The following is a 16,656-nucleotide window of genomic DNA, read 5'->3' as shown; positions in this document are numbered from 1 at the left end:
ATGAAAAGAATCGTTGAAAGCCGGTAATATTCTAGAACTGTAAGAACTCTGCTCCGAGGGCTCTTAGCTTGAAGGCACTCGTTCACGGCAAATTGCCACATCGGTCTTGTTTATCTCCTGCAGGAAGGCAGAGAATGAGGAAAGGTAATGCTGTATTACACAAATGACTTCATGCCTCCATCAATGAAGTCCCCCACACATAGGCGGAGGGTGAACCAACTCCAGGGTAAGGCTAAAAAAAGCCAAATGTATTAAACATCATAAACCCGTCTTTTTAGGCAAGAACCAGATATGGGTGTCATGTAAGCTAATAAAATATGTGGTAACACTTTACATGAAGGTTCCCTTTATAAAGGGTTTATAAAGGTGTTAATAAATGACTAATAACTCACTTACAAAATGCATTATAAATCATTGATAAGCAGTTATAAATGCATGAATAAAAAGGGTAATTTTAATGCAATACCTGCCAAAGAGTGAGCCATTTTTAACTCACATGTTATAAATGCTTAATAAATATATTTATTAATACTTGTTTCACAAAACACCAGATCCTGATTTATTTCATTACACAACAATGTATTATTATATCAGGACTAGGGATGGGTATCGTTAAGGTTTTAACGGTATTACTACTCTTATCGATACTGCTTATCGATCCGGTACTCTTAACGGATCGTACCGGTAACGGTATTCTTATCGGTACTTTTTGTTTTACTTTGTTTCTTTGTTCATATTCTTACAGTATCTTATCTTATGTATATAAAACACTAAAAATGCCTGCACTTCATCAATTTATAAATGCACCAGTGTGCAGGTGTTTTTAGTGTTTTAAGATAAGATACAGTAACAACATGAACAAAGAAACAAAGTAAAACAAACTGACAAATACAATAAAACAAACACACAAACGAAATGAAATAAACAGTGCTTTCATTTTTCCATGAAGGTCTACTAATATTAATGTTCAGGTAAGTAATAGTTACAAAAGTAATCAAATGTAAATGAGCACTGCATAGTTTTCACTGTATGTACTGATAGATTTATGTTTATTAAAGCTATAACGTTGTTCAGATTAAGAGCTGTGGGTGATTTTCTCTTTGCATTTTGTTCTTTGATTAACGTTGATGGCTCAAGCTCCAGTCTGATACTTTAAGACAATATACTGACACGCATCGGATTTTCTCCTAACTGTTCTCGTCCACTTAAAACATAAAAGTGAAGACTCTCATAACCGGCCATTTTGACACATTGTGTGTGTATTTTTTGGCATATTTTTGTGTGTTATTTCGACGCGCCCGAAGCTCAAAGTGTACTTTGCTTGTCCGTTTTGGAGCACGCCGCCGCGCAGGCACACGCGCGCACACACATTTCAGCCTGAACAGCATCACTTGTGCAGATTGTACTTTCAACGTTTTACTATCAAATATGTCCTGCAATGTAGCAACAGTAAAGACGGCATTTTATAACAATCACTGATTGAGCTGATTCAGATGTTAAGTTTTGGTTCGGAGGAACGAATCCGCGCCGCTATGAAGGGAAGGGAGTTGTGCGGCTATAATCCTTGGAAGCCAAAGTCGAAAAAAAAATAAATAAATAAATACTTAGCTTAATATAACAGCCACAGGCCTAAAGTGTGAGCAGATGTTTGAATACTTGGTTCTCTCTTCTATCATACTTAAACAGGACTTTCATGTAGCGTGTGCTGAAGCTCCTCCGCGTGAGCGCGATCTGGCTTCTGAATTGCGAATAGCAAAAATGCATCATAGACAAATGTTTGAATATTATTGCACATAAAAACAGCTGGCGACATTATATATATATATATATAGAGAGAGAGAGAGAGAGAGAGCAACAATAAATGTATGTGTGTTTTCTTAATTTCTCCAATACCGACAGAAGTACCGATAACGTCAGAGCTTATCGATACTCCGGTCTTTCATAATTTAGCCCCGAGACCGATTTAATACCGAGTTTCGGTACCCATCCCTAATCAGGACTGAAGGGTGTTGAATTCATGGTTTTCTCATTTATATCTCATGACTTGTGTCACTTACAATGTTTCTTACCAGAATCTTCTCTGTACCTTACCCATAATTCTCTGCAAAAGTTTATGATGCCTATCCACAGGAATGATTAGAAACTGATATCTTCTGTTTATCAAGATACAATTATCTTGGTTTTTCTTTTGGGGGAAAAATGACAAAAGCACAACCATGACTACATGAGATATTAATATTGAACATTTTAATTCCAATATTACCTGAGAACCATAATGCAATGAACCATTTATTAATGAGTTATAAACGTTAGTAACCTGTGAAAGTGCACCTTAATGTAAAGTGAACACCCGTGAACCATTTATTAATGAGTTATAAACGTTAGTAACCTGTGAAAGTGCACCTTAATGTAAAGTGAACACCCGTGAACCATTTATTAATGAGTTATAAACGTTAGTAACCTGTGAAAGTGCACCTTAATGTAAAGTGAACACCCGTGAACCATTTATTAATGAGTTATGAACGTTAGTAACCTGTGAAAGTGCACCTTAACCCTCTGGGGTCTGAGGGGGTTTTGGGGGCCTGGAGAAGTTTCGGCATGCCCTGACATTTGTGCTTTTTTCAGTTGCTTATAAAAATATAAATGGCTAAAGTCTAATAACACTGTAAACAGCACAAACTGGGCTACAATAATATGTTAGCAGCATTTATGTACATGATTGTGTTTTTGAGAAATCAACGTTTATGAGTGGTTCGTGAAAAACTACAATTCTGAAGTCACTGAAATAAGGCCATAAAACACATACAGAAAAGACTTTTGAGAACTAGATCTTGTAGCCTAGAATTTTTGCTTCATAATTATGTGAAAATCATCTTGTTTAGTTGATCACAGAAAACAATATATTGATTTACATTTTTAAAGACATGTTTTGTGATTGAAAGCCAATATGCGAGGGAGTGGTAATGGGCTTGAATATTAAGTGATTCTCACCTGCGAGACAAAGGGCCCTCCCCTAAAGCTGCTAATGCTAAATGCTAAAGCTGCCCATCAGTGTGACTGTGACTGAGGCAGGTAAGAGAGAATGTGAGGAGACTGAAAAAATGGGGTTTTATTTGTATTTTATTTACAGTATAATCAAAACATACATAATGAAGGTCAAAGACACATTATTGTGCACACTGATCTAACCACAGAGATGTGAACAGACTTTGACTCGTTCCTGCAACAGATTCTGTTCAACAACTGAAACAAATAAATCATACCTGACATTTACCTGTTATTTAAGTGTTTCTGCTTCTTTCCATGGATTCAAGAAGAAAAACTCATTATCAGTAGTCAAGGATCTTGTTTTACCATAGAATATCAGTGTAGTTGAACTTCTGATGTTGGTGCAGCGCTCTCAGAGGAAAACAGTTTAAAGAGACTGTAAGTCAGCAGGATTCATCATCTGTGGTGCAGGTATCTGATTCAATAAAATACAAACAACCAAAAAAAAAAAAAAAAAAACATTTGTGAGCATTTGTGTTTATATCAGGAGTCTCTGTATATATATATATATATATATATAGGTTTTGTAGCCATAGACCAGGGGTCTGCAACCTTTGCGACCAAAAGAGCCATTTTGGCCCTGCTCCCACCAAATTAAATTTGCCTGGAGCCGCAAAACATAGTTGACCTTTAAATTAATATAACACAATTTGTTGTTTAATGGAGATGTAATGTAAGGTAGTTGCCTACTCTAGAGTGATTTCTGCTGTATTTGGATGTTAGCAATTTATACTTTTTTGTCCCTGGCAACGGAGCGTCGCAGTGTTGCCCGCACTGCTTTAGCTGGACTTTCGAATTTTTCGTTTTGGCTTTTCCTTGAACTTAAATGAATGATTACTTTGTAAAGTTTTGTGTCAACATTTAAACTCGGTTCCTGTTCATTTCACAATAAAGAACAGCATTTGATGCCTCATTATTTCTACAGTACTCTACAACAATAAAAGCAGAGTTATTAGTCATTTATTAACACCTTTATAAACCGTTTATAAAGGGAACCTTAATGTAAAGTGTTACCAAATATATTTGAATTTGTATTTAAAATGATTACGATTTAATAAAAACATAAGAAATTGATAACTATAAAACTTTTCCTTTCCATGGCGAATATTATACATAGAAAGTCACATTATCACTAACTTTGATTGTGAGTTTATGCACTCTCAAAAAAAACAACAACTATTGTTATAATAGCTGCAGCTGTATACACGGTGACATGAATCTCTTACATTGTACGAACATCTGTGCTTTGTTGTTTATGATGAGAGAATTCCCAAGAGTCTGGAATTCAGTCAGAAAACCCACACACATTCAAAGCTGAAGAGTATCAGCGATGACTCATCTGAACGCCTCTGATTGGCCATTGCATTCCTAAGCTCAACAGAATCGTGTGTGATTGGTTAAAATGCGCAACACTGTAAAAACTCCTAAAATGAAATACAGAGCAGATCTTAATTTAATGCCACGATCGACACTGTCTTTTCATTTTCACTTTGTTAGCAACAGACGTAATAGATTTAATTTGTTTATGCAGGGGCATTTTTGGGAAGGCTAAGCCTCCCCATCCTTACACGCTCCGCTTATGCCCCCACACCTGGATCCCCCTTCATTGTTGTTCAGTTGATTTATTCTATTCTTGTCAGTGGGTAAAACCGTGTCAGGTTTACTGTGGAAATGCATCATCAGAGTCTATGAAAAGGGTCTGTAGCCATGTTTCCATTGTCACTGGACGGTCGTAGTCACAGTTCACGCTCACTTCTGGGGCTTGATCGTGACTCTGCTGGGCTTTCTTGAGGCGAACGGCCAGGCCCACCGAAGTTAAGAGAGTGTTGGTGTTGCTTCTTGTTTTTCATATGTTTAACTATGAGCTAACACATTTCTGTCATGACAACTCTCAGAGTGTTTAGCATGCCAATGGGTATGAGCTCATCCAACAAATGATGAATGTTTCCCCATTAAATGACGAAAACGGTACTTATGAATGTTTTTAAATGTTCAAAGCATCTCAGTTTTTTTTTCATGTATTAAGAATGTTTTTTTCTTGGTTTATGTGAATGGAGGAATATTTCATTCTATCATTTTGAAAATGTTATGAAAGCATTATTTCTGATTGTTTAATGAAATAATAAGATCATAAACAAATCCACATGATATTATTCCTGTATTTTATCTTTCCCCGTTGTACTTAAAAAACAGTCATAGTGTAAGACTGTAATGGTTTGCTCCACGAAGGAATGCAGGGACCAGCGGGTAAATAGAAAAACAGATTTTTAATAACAAAAGAGTTTCAGGATATAAGAAAACAATCCCTGAACAAACTTAACATAACTTTAAGACAAGACAAAGATTAAACTGAATGCTTATAAAGGAACTAGAACAAAAGAGCAAACTAGATAATTAATACAAAACAGGTGACAGGACTAAATGATGATTACTAATTAACTAAACCAGAACAGGAACTACCAAATAAGGTCAAAACCGAACTGAAAGGAAACTAAACCGTGACAGATATCGCCCCCCTCCTGGAAGGTGCGTCCCGCACCGTAACATACACATAACGGGCAGGGGGGCGGGCGCTCTGGAGGCTGGAGCCGGGCCAGGACAGGGAGGAGACCAGGGAAGCCTCCAGGGCGGATCAGGGGCCTTGGGAGGCCATGGCGGATCAGGAGACACGGGAGGCCCTGGAGGGACTATTTTTTGGGTAGGCCGAGATAGCACAGGGAGTTCCGTGGCCTTTTCCTTCGGCCCGGCCATGCAAGCCAGGGGTATATAGCCCCCCCCCCCAATTTTCTTGGGGAAGTTCCCTCCAGGGAACAATTGAGGAGAAGCGGGCTCTGTGGAGCGCTCAGGAGGAGCGGACATCTGGGGGCGCTTTTGCAGCGCAGACTCTCGGCGGCGCTCTGACAGCACAAATACTCGGGGGTGCTCTGGAAGTGCGACTTCTCGGGGGTACTCTGGGAGTGCGTATCCGTACGGGACCAGCGGGGACGCAGGAGAGCTGGGCGGAACATAGTGGAGACGCAGGAGAGCTGGGCGGAACCAGCAAAGACGAAGGAGAGCTGGGCAGAACCAGCGGAGACGAAGGAGGGTACTTGCGATGAGCAGGCACTGGAGAGAGTACGGGAGCCGAGAACTCCGGGGGCAGAGCCTCATCCAATAGCCCCGCCTTTTGTGTCGGTGGAACTGTATTCGCCGCGGGCGGAACCATCATCGCCTCGGATGGCGGCACAATCATCGCCGTTGACGGCGGAACCAACTTCGCCGCGGGCGGAACCATTATCGCCTCGTACGGCGGCACAATCATCGCCGTGGACGGCGGAAACATCATCGCCGCGGGCGGAATACTCATCGCCTCGAACGGCGGAAACATTGTGGGCGGCGACATCGAAGGAAGCTCGCGGAACATCCCCGGACCTCCCTTGCGGGGAACTAAAATTAGCCGCCTCCTCATCTTCAGTTCGGTCTTGTCTTCTGTAATGGTTTGCTCCACGAAGGAATGCAGGGACCAGCGGGTAAATAGAAAAACAGATTTTTAATAACAAAAGAGTTTCAGGATATAAGAAAACAATCCCTGAACAAACTTTACATAACTTTAAGACAAGATAAAGACAAAGACTAAACTGCATGCTTATAAAGGAACTAGAACAAAGGAGCAAACTAGATAATTAATACAAAACAGGTGACAGGACTAAACGATGATTACTAATTAACTAAACCAGAACAGGAACTACCAAATAAGGTCAAAACTGAACTGAAAGGAAACTAAACCGTGACAAAGACCTGGTCGAAACCAGAACACAAACACACACCTAATTTCAACATATTCCTGAGCAGGAATCAAAGCTTCCCTCCTGCTGATCTCCTGCCCTGAACCTTCTTATCTCCTGGGACCATAAAACCCAGGATATATTGGAGAGGAACATCTGGATGTCTTTAGAGAAGAGAACCTTAAGTGCTGGGCTGGATTTATCATAAATAAAGTCAAACAGGGCAAAGACCTCGGCGTCTGGAAAAAATGGCAACACAGACCCCTCTGATACTCCCTTTCCATTAGCGCAGTAATTCAATGATGTGTTTAGTGGTGCAGGTGTTGCTCATTATCATTAACTCCACTGGTCTCGCTCCGTTCCCACGGCTCTCGGCCCCGGCCCACTCACTACATACCCCCATCGCCCCTCGCAGGCCGGGGGGGGTACCCTCGAGACTGCGCTCTACCCCCCCCCCCCCTCCGGGCCCTCCCGGGTTTCGGCACCAATGTAATGCAGTTCGTAGATCGGGAAGAAGGAGGTGGGAACCGGCAAGCATTTAATCATCATTAACTCCACCGGCCTCGCTCCGTTCCCATGGCTCTCGGCCCCGCCCCACTCACTAGATTCATTTTAACGGCACAAATCGAGACAACAAATGAGAACAGTTTTGTGTGATTTAGATAAACTGGGGTGGAGAGTGACGCCACAGCTCCCGAAAACATTTTGGTTATATCTCAGGAAGGAAAACAGATATAGTTTTTGTTTTAATGGCACAAACTGAGCACAAACAAATTGTGCCGATTCGGAGCCGTTTGGGCAACATGGGGTGGAGAGCAATGTCACACGGTTAAAAAAAATTACATTTAATTCCTCAAACACCAAACCAGCACAAACATTTGTTTTTGAGGCACAAATCAGTACAAACAAATGGCATAGTTTTGGTAATTATTTCTTTTTATGGGGTGCCAACGTTATAGAGGTCTTTGTAAAAGTCATTTGTAGATGAATGAGACTCTGCATCTACTGTTGCATCTAAATCAGCATAGAGAAAGAAAACATCGCGCTCAGAACATCTCGTTGAAGGTTTTGAGCTAAATATAGTGAGCCCGGCTGAATATGTAAACATGCCTGAATACCTATTTCACTTTAACAAGTTCTCCTGTCCGCAATGTTTAGTCACTGTATTCATGACAGAACTTATTTAAACTATATTTTCAGCTCAAAACTCACTTTCAGACACAAGCGAGTGTTAGAAATAACTTCCTATTGACCTGATATGTATTCTGATGACAGGTTGAGGCATGAATGTATCATAAACACAAAGCAATGCGTGATTCTGAAATATTTAAGTCAAGTCTAAAATGAGCAAACAGACAGCCCCCTTCAGTCATTTTCAGTTTTCAATCAAGCCAGTTTTTCCAGTCAGGTTTGGGGTGGGTTTTATTGGACTGCCGTGAGGTGAATGAAGCTTAAACTACTCTCACTTCACATTTGAACACGCACAGCCTCATTAGTGACTAGAAACTGGTAGGTGTCCCTCTTTGCCTGAAATAGTGGTCTTCTAGTATATATAGTAGCATTAAATTTAAACACTGATTACAGGTTTGTGAGTGATAAGATAGTTTATCAATCAAATGTGTTTATTCTGATTTTCAGTGACAATGCATTCATGTGCTTTTCTTCTGCTGAGCTTGGCTTTGGTTCTTCATGCTTTACCTGCGGTGAGTTAGTCATTGTTACAGCGATTTACAGTTGTTGAAATCCATTTCTCTTTATGTCTGAGTATTGTTTTCTTATCTCATGTTCTCAGGTCACATTTGAGGAAATATGTAAGTTCAGCACAGTCACATTGATCTGTCGTAAAGTTATTGTGATCTGTATCCAGCGTGCAGGATGTTTTGTTCCCTGATTAACTGCTCATTACAGTCTGATGATGTGATTGATCATTTATCATTTTACCTTCATAAAGTAACATGTTCTTTAGCAATGTACACAATACGATGGAAGCCCGTTTCCGCCACTGAATAAAAAATAAAAAAAGGTTATTGCGAATTTTTATCTTACAATTCTGACTTTTTCTCAGAATTGCCTTAAATAAACTCACAATTGCGAGTTATAATGTCAGAATTGTGAGAAAAAAGTCAGAATTGCGAGTTTATATCATGCAACTTTGACTTTATTTCTCAGAACTGCGAGTTTATATCTCACAATTATGACTTTTTATATCATGCAATTATGAGAAAAAAAGTCAGAATTGTGAGACAAAAAGTCACAATTAACTTTTTAAATTTTGTATTCATTGTCAGAAATGGGTTTCCATACAATACTCATTCCCTCTCTTTGTCTTTTGTTGACTTCAATATAATTTTCACAAAGTCATCAATGAGAAATGGAAGAGCATTCCAGATATAAACAAAGGTAATACATTTTTATTTGCGGTATGGTAACTTATCTATTTTTGTTTAGCAATCATTACTTTTATTCAGATATGTATATACTGAAATACTTTTAATTGAAGCACATTTAATATGAACTGAACTCTCTTGTTGTATTAGGTTTAAATCTCACAGAAGGAGACGTCATGGAGGTATGTGTGTGTGTGTGTGTGCGTGTGTGTGTGTGTGCGTGTGTGTGTGTGTGTGTGCGAGTGTGTGTGTGTGTGTGTGTGTGTGTGTGTGTGTGTGTGTGTGTGTGCGAGTGTGTGTGTGTGTGTGTGTGTGTGTGTGTGTGTGTGTGTGTACGTGTGTGTGCGTGTGTGTGCGTGCGTGTGTGTGCGTGTGTGTGCGAGTGTGTGTGTGTGTATGTGTGTGTGTGTGTGTGCGTGTGTGTGTGTGTACGTGTGTGTGTGTGTGTGTGCGAGTGTGTGTGTGTGTGTGTGTGTGTGTGCGTGTTTGTGTGTATGTGTGTGTACGTGTGTGTGTGTGTGTGTGTGTGCGAGTGTGTGTGTGTGTGTGTGTGTGTGTGTGTGCGTGTTTGTGTGTATGTGTGTGTGCGTGTTTGTGTTTGTGTGTATGTGTGCGTGTGTGTGTGTGTGTGTGCGAGTGTGTGTGTGTGTGTGTGTGTGTGTGCGTGTTTGTGTGTATGTGTGTGTACGTGTGTGTGTGTGTGTGTGTGTGTGTGCGAGTGTGTGTGTGTGTGTGTGTGTGTGTGTGTGCGTGTTTGTGTGTATGTGTGTGTGTGTGTGTGTGTGTGTGTGTGTGTGTGTGTACGTGTGTGTGCGTGTGTGTGCGTGCGTGTGTGTGCGTGTGTGTGCGAGTGTGTGTGTGTGTATGTGTGTGTGTGTGTGTGCGTGTGTGCGTGTGTGTGTGTGTACGTGTGTGTGCGTGTGTGTGTGTGTGCGAGTGTGTGTGTGTGTGTGTGTGTGTGTGCGTGTTTGTGTGTATGTGTGTGTACGTGTGTGTGTGTGTGTGTGTGTGTGTGTGCGAGTGTGTGTGTGTGTGTGTGTGTGTGTGTGTGCGTGTTTGTGTGTATGTGTGTGTGCGTGTTTGTGTTTGTGTGTATGTGTGTGTGCGTGTGTGTGTGTGTGTGTGTGTGTGTGTGTGTGTGTGTTTAACTGATCTGCTTTAAAGCTTAGGCAAGGAAGCACCATTCTAGTGAATCAGTCCTTGTGGGATCTTCCCGTCCCCTATAAGCTGAGTGTAAATCTCAGTAAGATTTCAGATTTCTCAACATTTAAACATTGAATGTAACTTTTCTATTGTTTTCCACTCAGTTTTGTTTGTTGTTAAAGGTATGAATGACAGAGGAGTCATTCTGAGAGCCTTTGAGCAGTTCAGACTGAAATCATGTGTTGACTTTAAGCCCAGAGCAGCAGAAGAGTTTTACATCTCCGTGGAGCGTCATGAAGGGTACGGTACACTTTACGTTAGTAATCAACAGTATCAGTAATATATTATAGACTACTCTGATATGGCAGGTGCTGTACTGAATGTGTAGAGGAAAATAATTTAATTACATCAAAAATTCAGACACTTTACTTTTCCTCTTAAGGGCTTTTGTAAAATAAGGTATTTAAACAATGTTAATTAAAAAATGAAATGAAGTTTAAATAAAATTAATAATAATGTTTTTATTATGTTTGTTGTTATAATATGTAGGCAATATAATTTCACTGGTACAGTTGTCGGTCACACTTTATATTAGGTGGCCTTAATTATGTACTTACATCAAAAAATAAGTACAATGTACTTATTGTGGTCATATTTTATTGCAAAACACTATTGCTGCTATTGAGGTGGGATATGGGTAAGGTTAGGGACAGGTTTGGTAGTATGGGTAGGTTGAAGGGTGGGTTAAGGTGTAAGGGATGGGTCAACAGTGTAATTATAATTGTAATTACAGAAATTAATTACAGATGTTATTACACATAGGTATTTAAAAAAGAAAAGTACAATGTAAAAAACATGTATGTACACAATAAGTGCATTGTATCGAATGATTGATTGAAATGTAAGCACATAGTAGTTAAGGCCACCTCATATAAAGTGGGACAGAGTTGTCACATTACTTTGTCCAGCTATGTGTTGTGTGACTGTGAGGTATTCCGCAGGTGTTGGTCATATATCGGACGCTCATCTGCTGGAGGACAGACTCTTTCTATTGGACAGGACTGTGGAAGGAAAGGCATTGTTGAGCATGAGTTTCTCCATGCACTGGGACTCTACCACGAGCAGACCAGATACGACAGAGACGATTACATCACCATCAACTATGCAAACATCAAGAAAGGTTGCCACATCATTTTAGTGTTGTTTTTAAGGACACATAGTACAATAGTCATTAGATTGATTTGCTTTCCATTCTGAGTGTCAGTTTTACTAAAGAGTACAGAAAATAAGCCATGCCTTATGAACACTCACCTTAATAACTGCAATATTCTTTATTTTCAGAGTATGAGAGTTATTTCAGTAAACACAGTGAGAATGTGTCCACTACTCAAGAAACCCCATATGATTATTACTCTGTGATGCATTTTGATAAAAATGCCTTCAGCAACGGTAACGGACCCACGATCATTACCAAGAGTCCTGAGTTTCAAGACGTGATCGGACAACTAATGGAAATGAGTGAATATGATACGATTGAGCTCAACAAACTCTACACATGCAGTGAGTGTTTAACAGCTTTCATTTAATGTGATATTTTCTTAAACTGTGAATTCTTTAATGAACTTCGGTCAGAGATGGACCAGTATTTGAGACCAAGGACCACTGTGATGAATGGAAACTGTAATGAATTGATTGTTTGTTTGCATTACAGATTCCTCCGTCTCTTTCCTCGATCACTGTAGTTTTGATGATGAATCTCTGTATCAGATGAGAGTCTGTTCTGCTGCTGATTACGGCTGGGAGAGAGTGAAGTCCGTGAGGGGCATCAATGTGACCGATCACACTTACTTGGGCAAAGAACAGAACGGTGAGATCTATTACAGAGTGTGTCTGCTTTGACGTCACAGGAAGAGACTTATTTTAATTGGCAGAAAGAAATGCTTCCCTTCCATCAGAGTTGCAGTTGCTCACACTAACAGCTGTTTTGATGCCTGCAGGGACGTCTTTCTTCATGCACTTCAGCACTGAGGGCAGAAACGAGGGCAACGCAGCCAGATTGGAGAGCAAGACAGTGACCCCTGCGAGAGACTGTAAAGTCCAGTGTCTGCAGTTCTACTATTATCACAGCGGAAACGAGTCCGACCAGCTCAACATCTGGATCCGAGAGCAGCAGAACGAAGCAGACAGTACAGGAGCTCTCAGACTCATGGATCAGATCACAGGTCCGTCTCTTCCTGCAGAACTGGTCACATTAAACAACATATAGTCCTGTGTTTCAGTCTTACTGACCTTCAGTTTCTTGCAGAAACTCCTGGGAATTACTGGAAGCTGCATCATGTGCCGCTGAACGCACAGAAATCTTTCCAAGTTGTGTTTGAAGCGCGTAAAGGAGCTGGAAACTCCAGCGGAGGCTTCTCTCTGGATGATATCAATATTTCAGAGACAGAGTGTCCCGTCACATGGCAGATAAGAGACTTTGAGAAGAAACTGAACCGTGAGTTGGAGATTTTGAGTCCACTGTATTACTCCAGTGATGGGTATCGCTTTGCGGCTGTGTTACTGGTGTCCGGGAATCAACTTTATATAGCTGTTGCTTTGGTATCTGGTGCATATGATGAGCAGCTGCAGTGGCCTTGTCCATGGAGACAAATCACCGTCCAGATCCTCGACCAGAATCCACACATACAGAAGCGCATGTCCTTTGAGCAGAGCGTCACCACTGACCCTGATTTGGCTCTTTATGGTTAGATCTTTAATGCAATCTGATTATTTTATACAATTTTTCATGTTCTATATGGAACATTTTCCTTAGATGAGAATCAAAGTTATTATCTGCAGCTTTTAGGGTTCTTTTAAAGGCCAAGATTTATTCTTACAGATGGCAGCTATTACTGGGACAAACCTCAAGCTTATCCAATCAACATCGGTGATGAGTCTGTATTTGTGGGTGGAGTTGCCTCTTTTACGCTCCTAACAAAAGAGGATCTCACTAGAAGAGAGTTTATCAAGGGTGGAGACCTCATATTGCTCTTCACCATGCAAGGTAGGATTTGTGAAGAAACCTCAGAGAACAAGAGCAAACTGAGCATTATTAGACTGACTGATCTCTATAAATGTTGTATATTGATCCAGATATCTCAGCGCTGCTTCAGAATGACTCTCTATCCTGCCCTAAAGTAACTGTGAAGAACTTCAGTGTTTCTACTGACACAAGCGTCCAGCAGGAACCATGTGCTACAAGGTGAGTGTCCTTTAGACCTGCTGCACTTTTATTCAAAATACACCAATCTAAAAAGTACCTTAAATAATCATATTTAAGAAATAATGAAGGCGAGAACATGCTGCACTGTGTGAATATAGTCACATATTTAAGGCTGGAAGCTTATGTTACTGTTGTGAACTAATAATCATATCAAAAAGCAGGTGAAGGATGATGTGCATAATTTAGTTATTTATCTGACTCCAATATAATTAATATGACTGCATTTCCACTTTTGTTCTTCTTTAATCTCCTATTCTTTAAAGGTAAAAGCCGATAGGAAAATACAGGATTGAATCTGAATGTTTACGTAATGAAAGTCACAATCACTATAGCGTTCAACATTATCAGTGATAAACAGAAAGAGCCTTTAGTGCAGGCAAACATATACAGTATATTAATAAACAGACAGGAGAATAAAATGACATACTGAATAGAAAAACTTCATGCGCTGCTGTGCAGAAGAATCAACTAACCTTTCCTTCATAAACTCAAATCATGTTAACATATGAGAGCAATTCTGCACATCAGCATACTGTAATATCTCTAATGATTTCAGCACAATTCTGCTCAGTTTATAAACCATCAAATGAGGTCAAACACCTGGAACAGATGTGAGTTAGAGATCCTGACAGTCCTCAATCAGCACGTTTATGATTCCCTCACATACCGATTTAAGAACTGAAATCATTTAGTTGTGCGTCACTCAATACTCAGCAGGTGACGCATGAAACAGCATTCTGTAGTTCAACAGCCAGCAGATCTGTTTGAAATATGACTTACAGATTATTACATTATACAGACCTGTTTAACATACAATTAACATTGCTTCTGATCATTTGCTAACTGGATGTTTAATATTGTGATTTTGAAAAAATATATAAAATAGCCTCTTTACAATATAATATGAATTAAAAATTAATTGATACATATACTTAATAAATCCATTTACTTTTTTTATTTAATTTTTTACTTGTAAACATTGTGCTTTCTGGAGTCATTCATGATTATATTTATATAAATATGACTTTTTCTTAATCCAACTGAAGCCAAACTATAGGCTATAAGATGTTAATATCGTTTAGGTCTAAAGAAGTATTTGATTACAAATGTTACGTTTGTGATTTTTATGTAGATTATGAAGAAACATTCAGAAACAGATGCAATTTTACTGCCTTCCACTTTATTTTCTGTTTAACTTTTATTGGACTCGAGTTTATTTATCAGTTAATGTAAACAGACTTTGTTTACATTTACATATACATTTGAACATAGTTTATTTTAAATAAAACTGAATGCACATTTCATTAGACTACATTACTTTTAGATTATAGGCTCTTCAGATTGATGATAAAATCCTAACAGTATTCTTGTTTGTTGCTTAGAGTTGTTCCCACACCTCAGCCGACCTCAACTCCATCAACTCCATCAACTACATCAACAACATCAACAACAACAACTCCATCAACAACATCAACAACAACAACAACTCCATCAACTACATCAACTCCATCAACTCCATCAACAACAACAACTCCATCAACTCCATCAACTACATCAACTCCATCAACTACATCAACAACATCAACAACTCCATCAACAACATCAACAACAACAACTCCATCAACTACATCAACAACATCAACAACAACAACTCCATCAACAACATCAACAACAACAACTCCATCAACTCCATCAACAACAACAACTCCATCAACTACATCAACAACATCAACAACAACAACTCCATCAACTACATCAACTCCATCAACAACAACAACTCCATCAACTACATCAACAACAACAACTCCATCAACTACATCAACTCCATCAACTACATCAACAACAACAACTCCATCAACTCCATCAACTCCCACTACACCTGCAGCAGAGCCCACTGAGCGGTAAGACTACAACATTACTTACATTTACATTTATGCATTTAGCAGACACTTTTATCCAAAGCGACTTACATTGCATTCAAGTTAGAGTTTTACATTTTATCAGCTCTTGCTTTCCCTGGGAATCGAACCCATTATCTTGGCGTTGCTAGCGCCATGCTCTACTATTTGAGCTACTTCACTTTACAATACGTTCAAGTCATTAAGCTAATTATTCATAATCAGTAAATTGGGAGTTTATAGAGGCAAAAGTCGTAAATACTGAATATGTCTTCTTCATATAAAGTGATTTTGACCAAAAGAAAGCTGATTGGTGAAAAATATAAGTTGAGGTCCAAAAGCAAAATATAATCTCCAAATACATCTGCATAAACCCCCAGCGTCACCATATAATAACATCAGATTGTTAAAAACATAACCTGCCATTCAGTGGATCAGGATCTGACTCAAATGAAGCAGAAATCATGAGTCTTTCACACAACTGCTGATTCTGTCGTTTGTTTGTAAATGATTTATTGCACACATCTTACAAATGTACATTATTAAAACATATGCAGTTAAATGAGTGTTTTTCTGTTGCATTAATAATGTTTATCTTCATATTTGTGCTTCTCTTTCAGCGAGTGTCTGGACACATTTTGCAGCTCCAGCGTCTCGACTGCTTCCGCTCTGATCATCTCGGTGCTTTGCTTTCTTCTGCTGGTCAGTTAATCATGACCAATCTCTATTATCACTGCTCAGGGGCTAAAAACTACATCTCTCTTCATAGTCAAGTGTGTATTGCTAATTAACAGAGATTCTTATATGGGTTATGGGCTCTCTTTATTCATTTATGTCTAATCAATGCTAATTTTAGCTTTAATCATAATAATTATCAATATATTGTAATGTTAAGCTCTTATTGTAATCATAATGAATGATTCACACATTCTCTGTAGAGTTTAAGGTAAATATTTACAATATTTGTGGCTTTTCAATGGGATAAATCACTGCCTTAGCACTACTGGTAAATCATAAAAGTAATCAGTTTTGTAACTATGAATAAAATCAAGTGTAAAACATGTCTTTGAAACAAACAAACAAACCTTTTTTTGCACTGAAGATTTTACACTGATTAAATCAAATGGATTGCATTAACACTGCTGGCATTTTAA

The 16,656-nt window shown here is 39.2% G+C and overlaps 1 protein-coding gene across 1 annotated transcript; it reads left to right on the top strand.

The window, feature by feature from the left end:
• Nucleotides 1-16,213, top strand: LOC306858497 (meprin A subunit beta-like; the record flags this gene model as incomplete). Its single annotated transcript, XM_079399063.1, has 13 exons — nucleotides 1-23; nucleotides 124-144; nucleotides 6,191-6,557; nucleotides 8,605-8,623; nucleotides 10,525-10,642; nucleotides 11,344-11,522; nucleotides 11,684-11,902; nucleotides 12,054-12,209; nucleotides 12,340-12,564; nucleotides 12,648-13,085; nucleotides 13,221-13,385; nucleotides 13,475-13,583; nucleotides 16,123-16,213. The coding sequence occupies 13 exons, from the start codon at nucleotides 1-3 to the stop codon at nucleotides 16,211-16,213; spliced, it is 2,130 nt and encodes a 709-aa protein (XP_079255189.1).
• Nucleotides 16,214-16,656: the final 443 nt, after the last annotated feature.

The sequence above is a fragment of the Barbus barbus genome (genome assembly GCF_936440315.1).
Source record: "Barbus barbus genome assembly, chromosome: 39".
Classification (NCBI taxonomy): Eukaryota; Metazoa; Chordata; class Actinopteri; order Cypriniformes; family Cyprinidae; genus Barbus; species Barbus barbus.
Note: the sequence above shows the minus strand (reverse complement) of the source record. Positions and strands in the feature narration are given on the sequence as shown.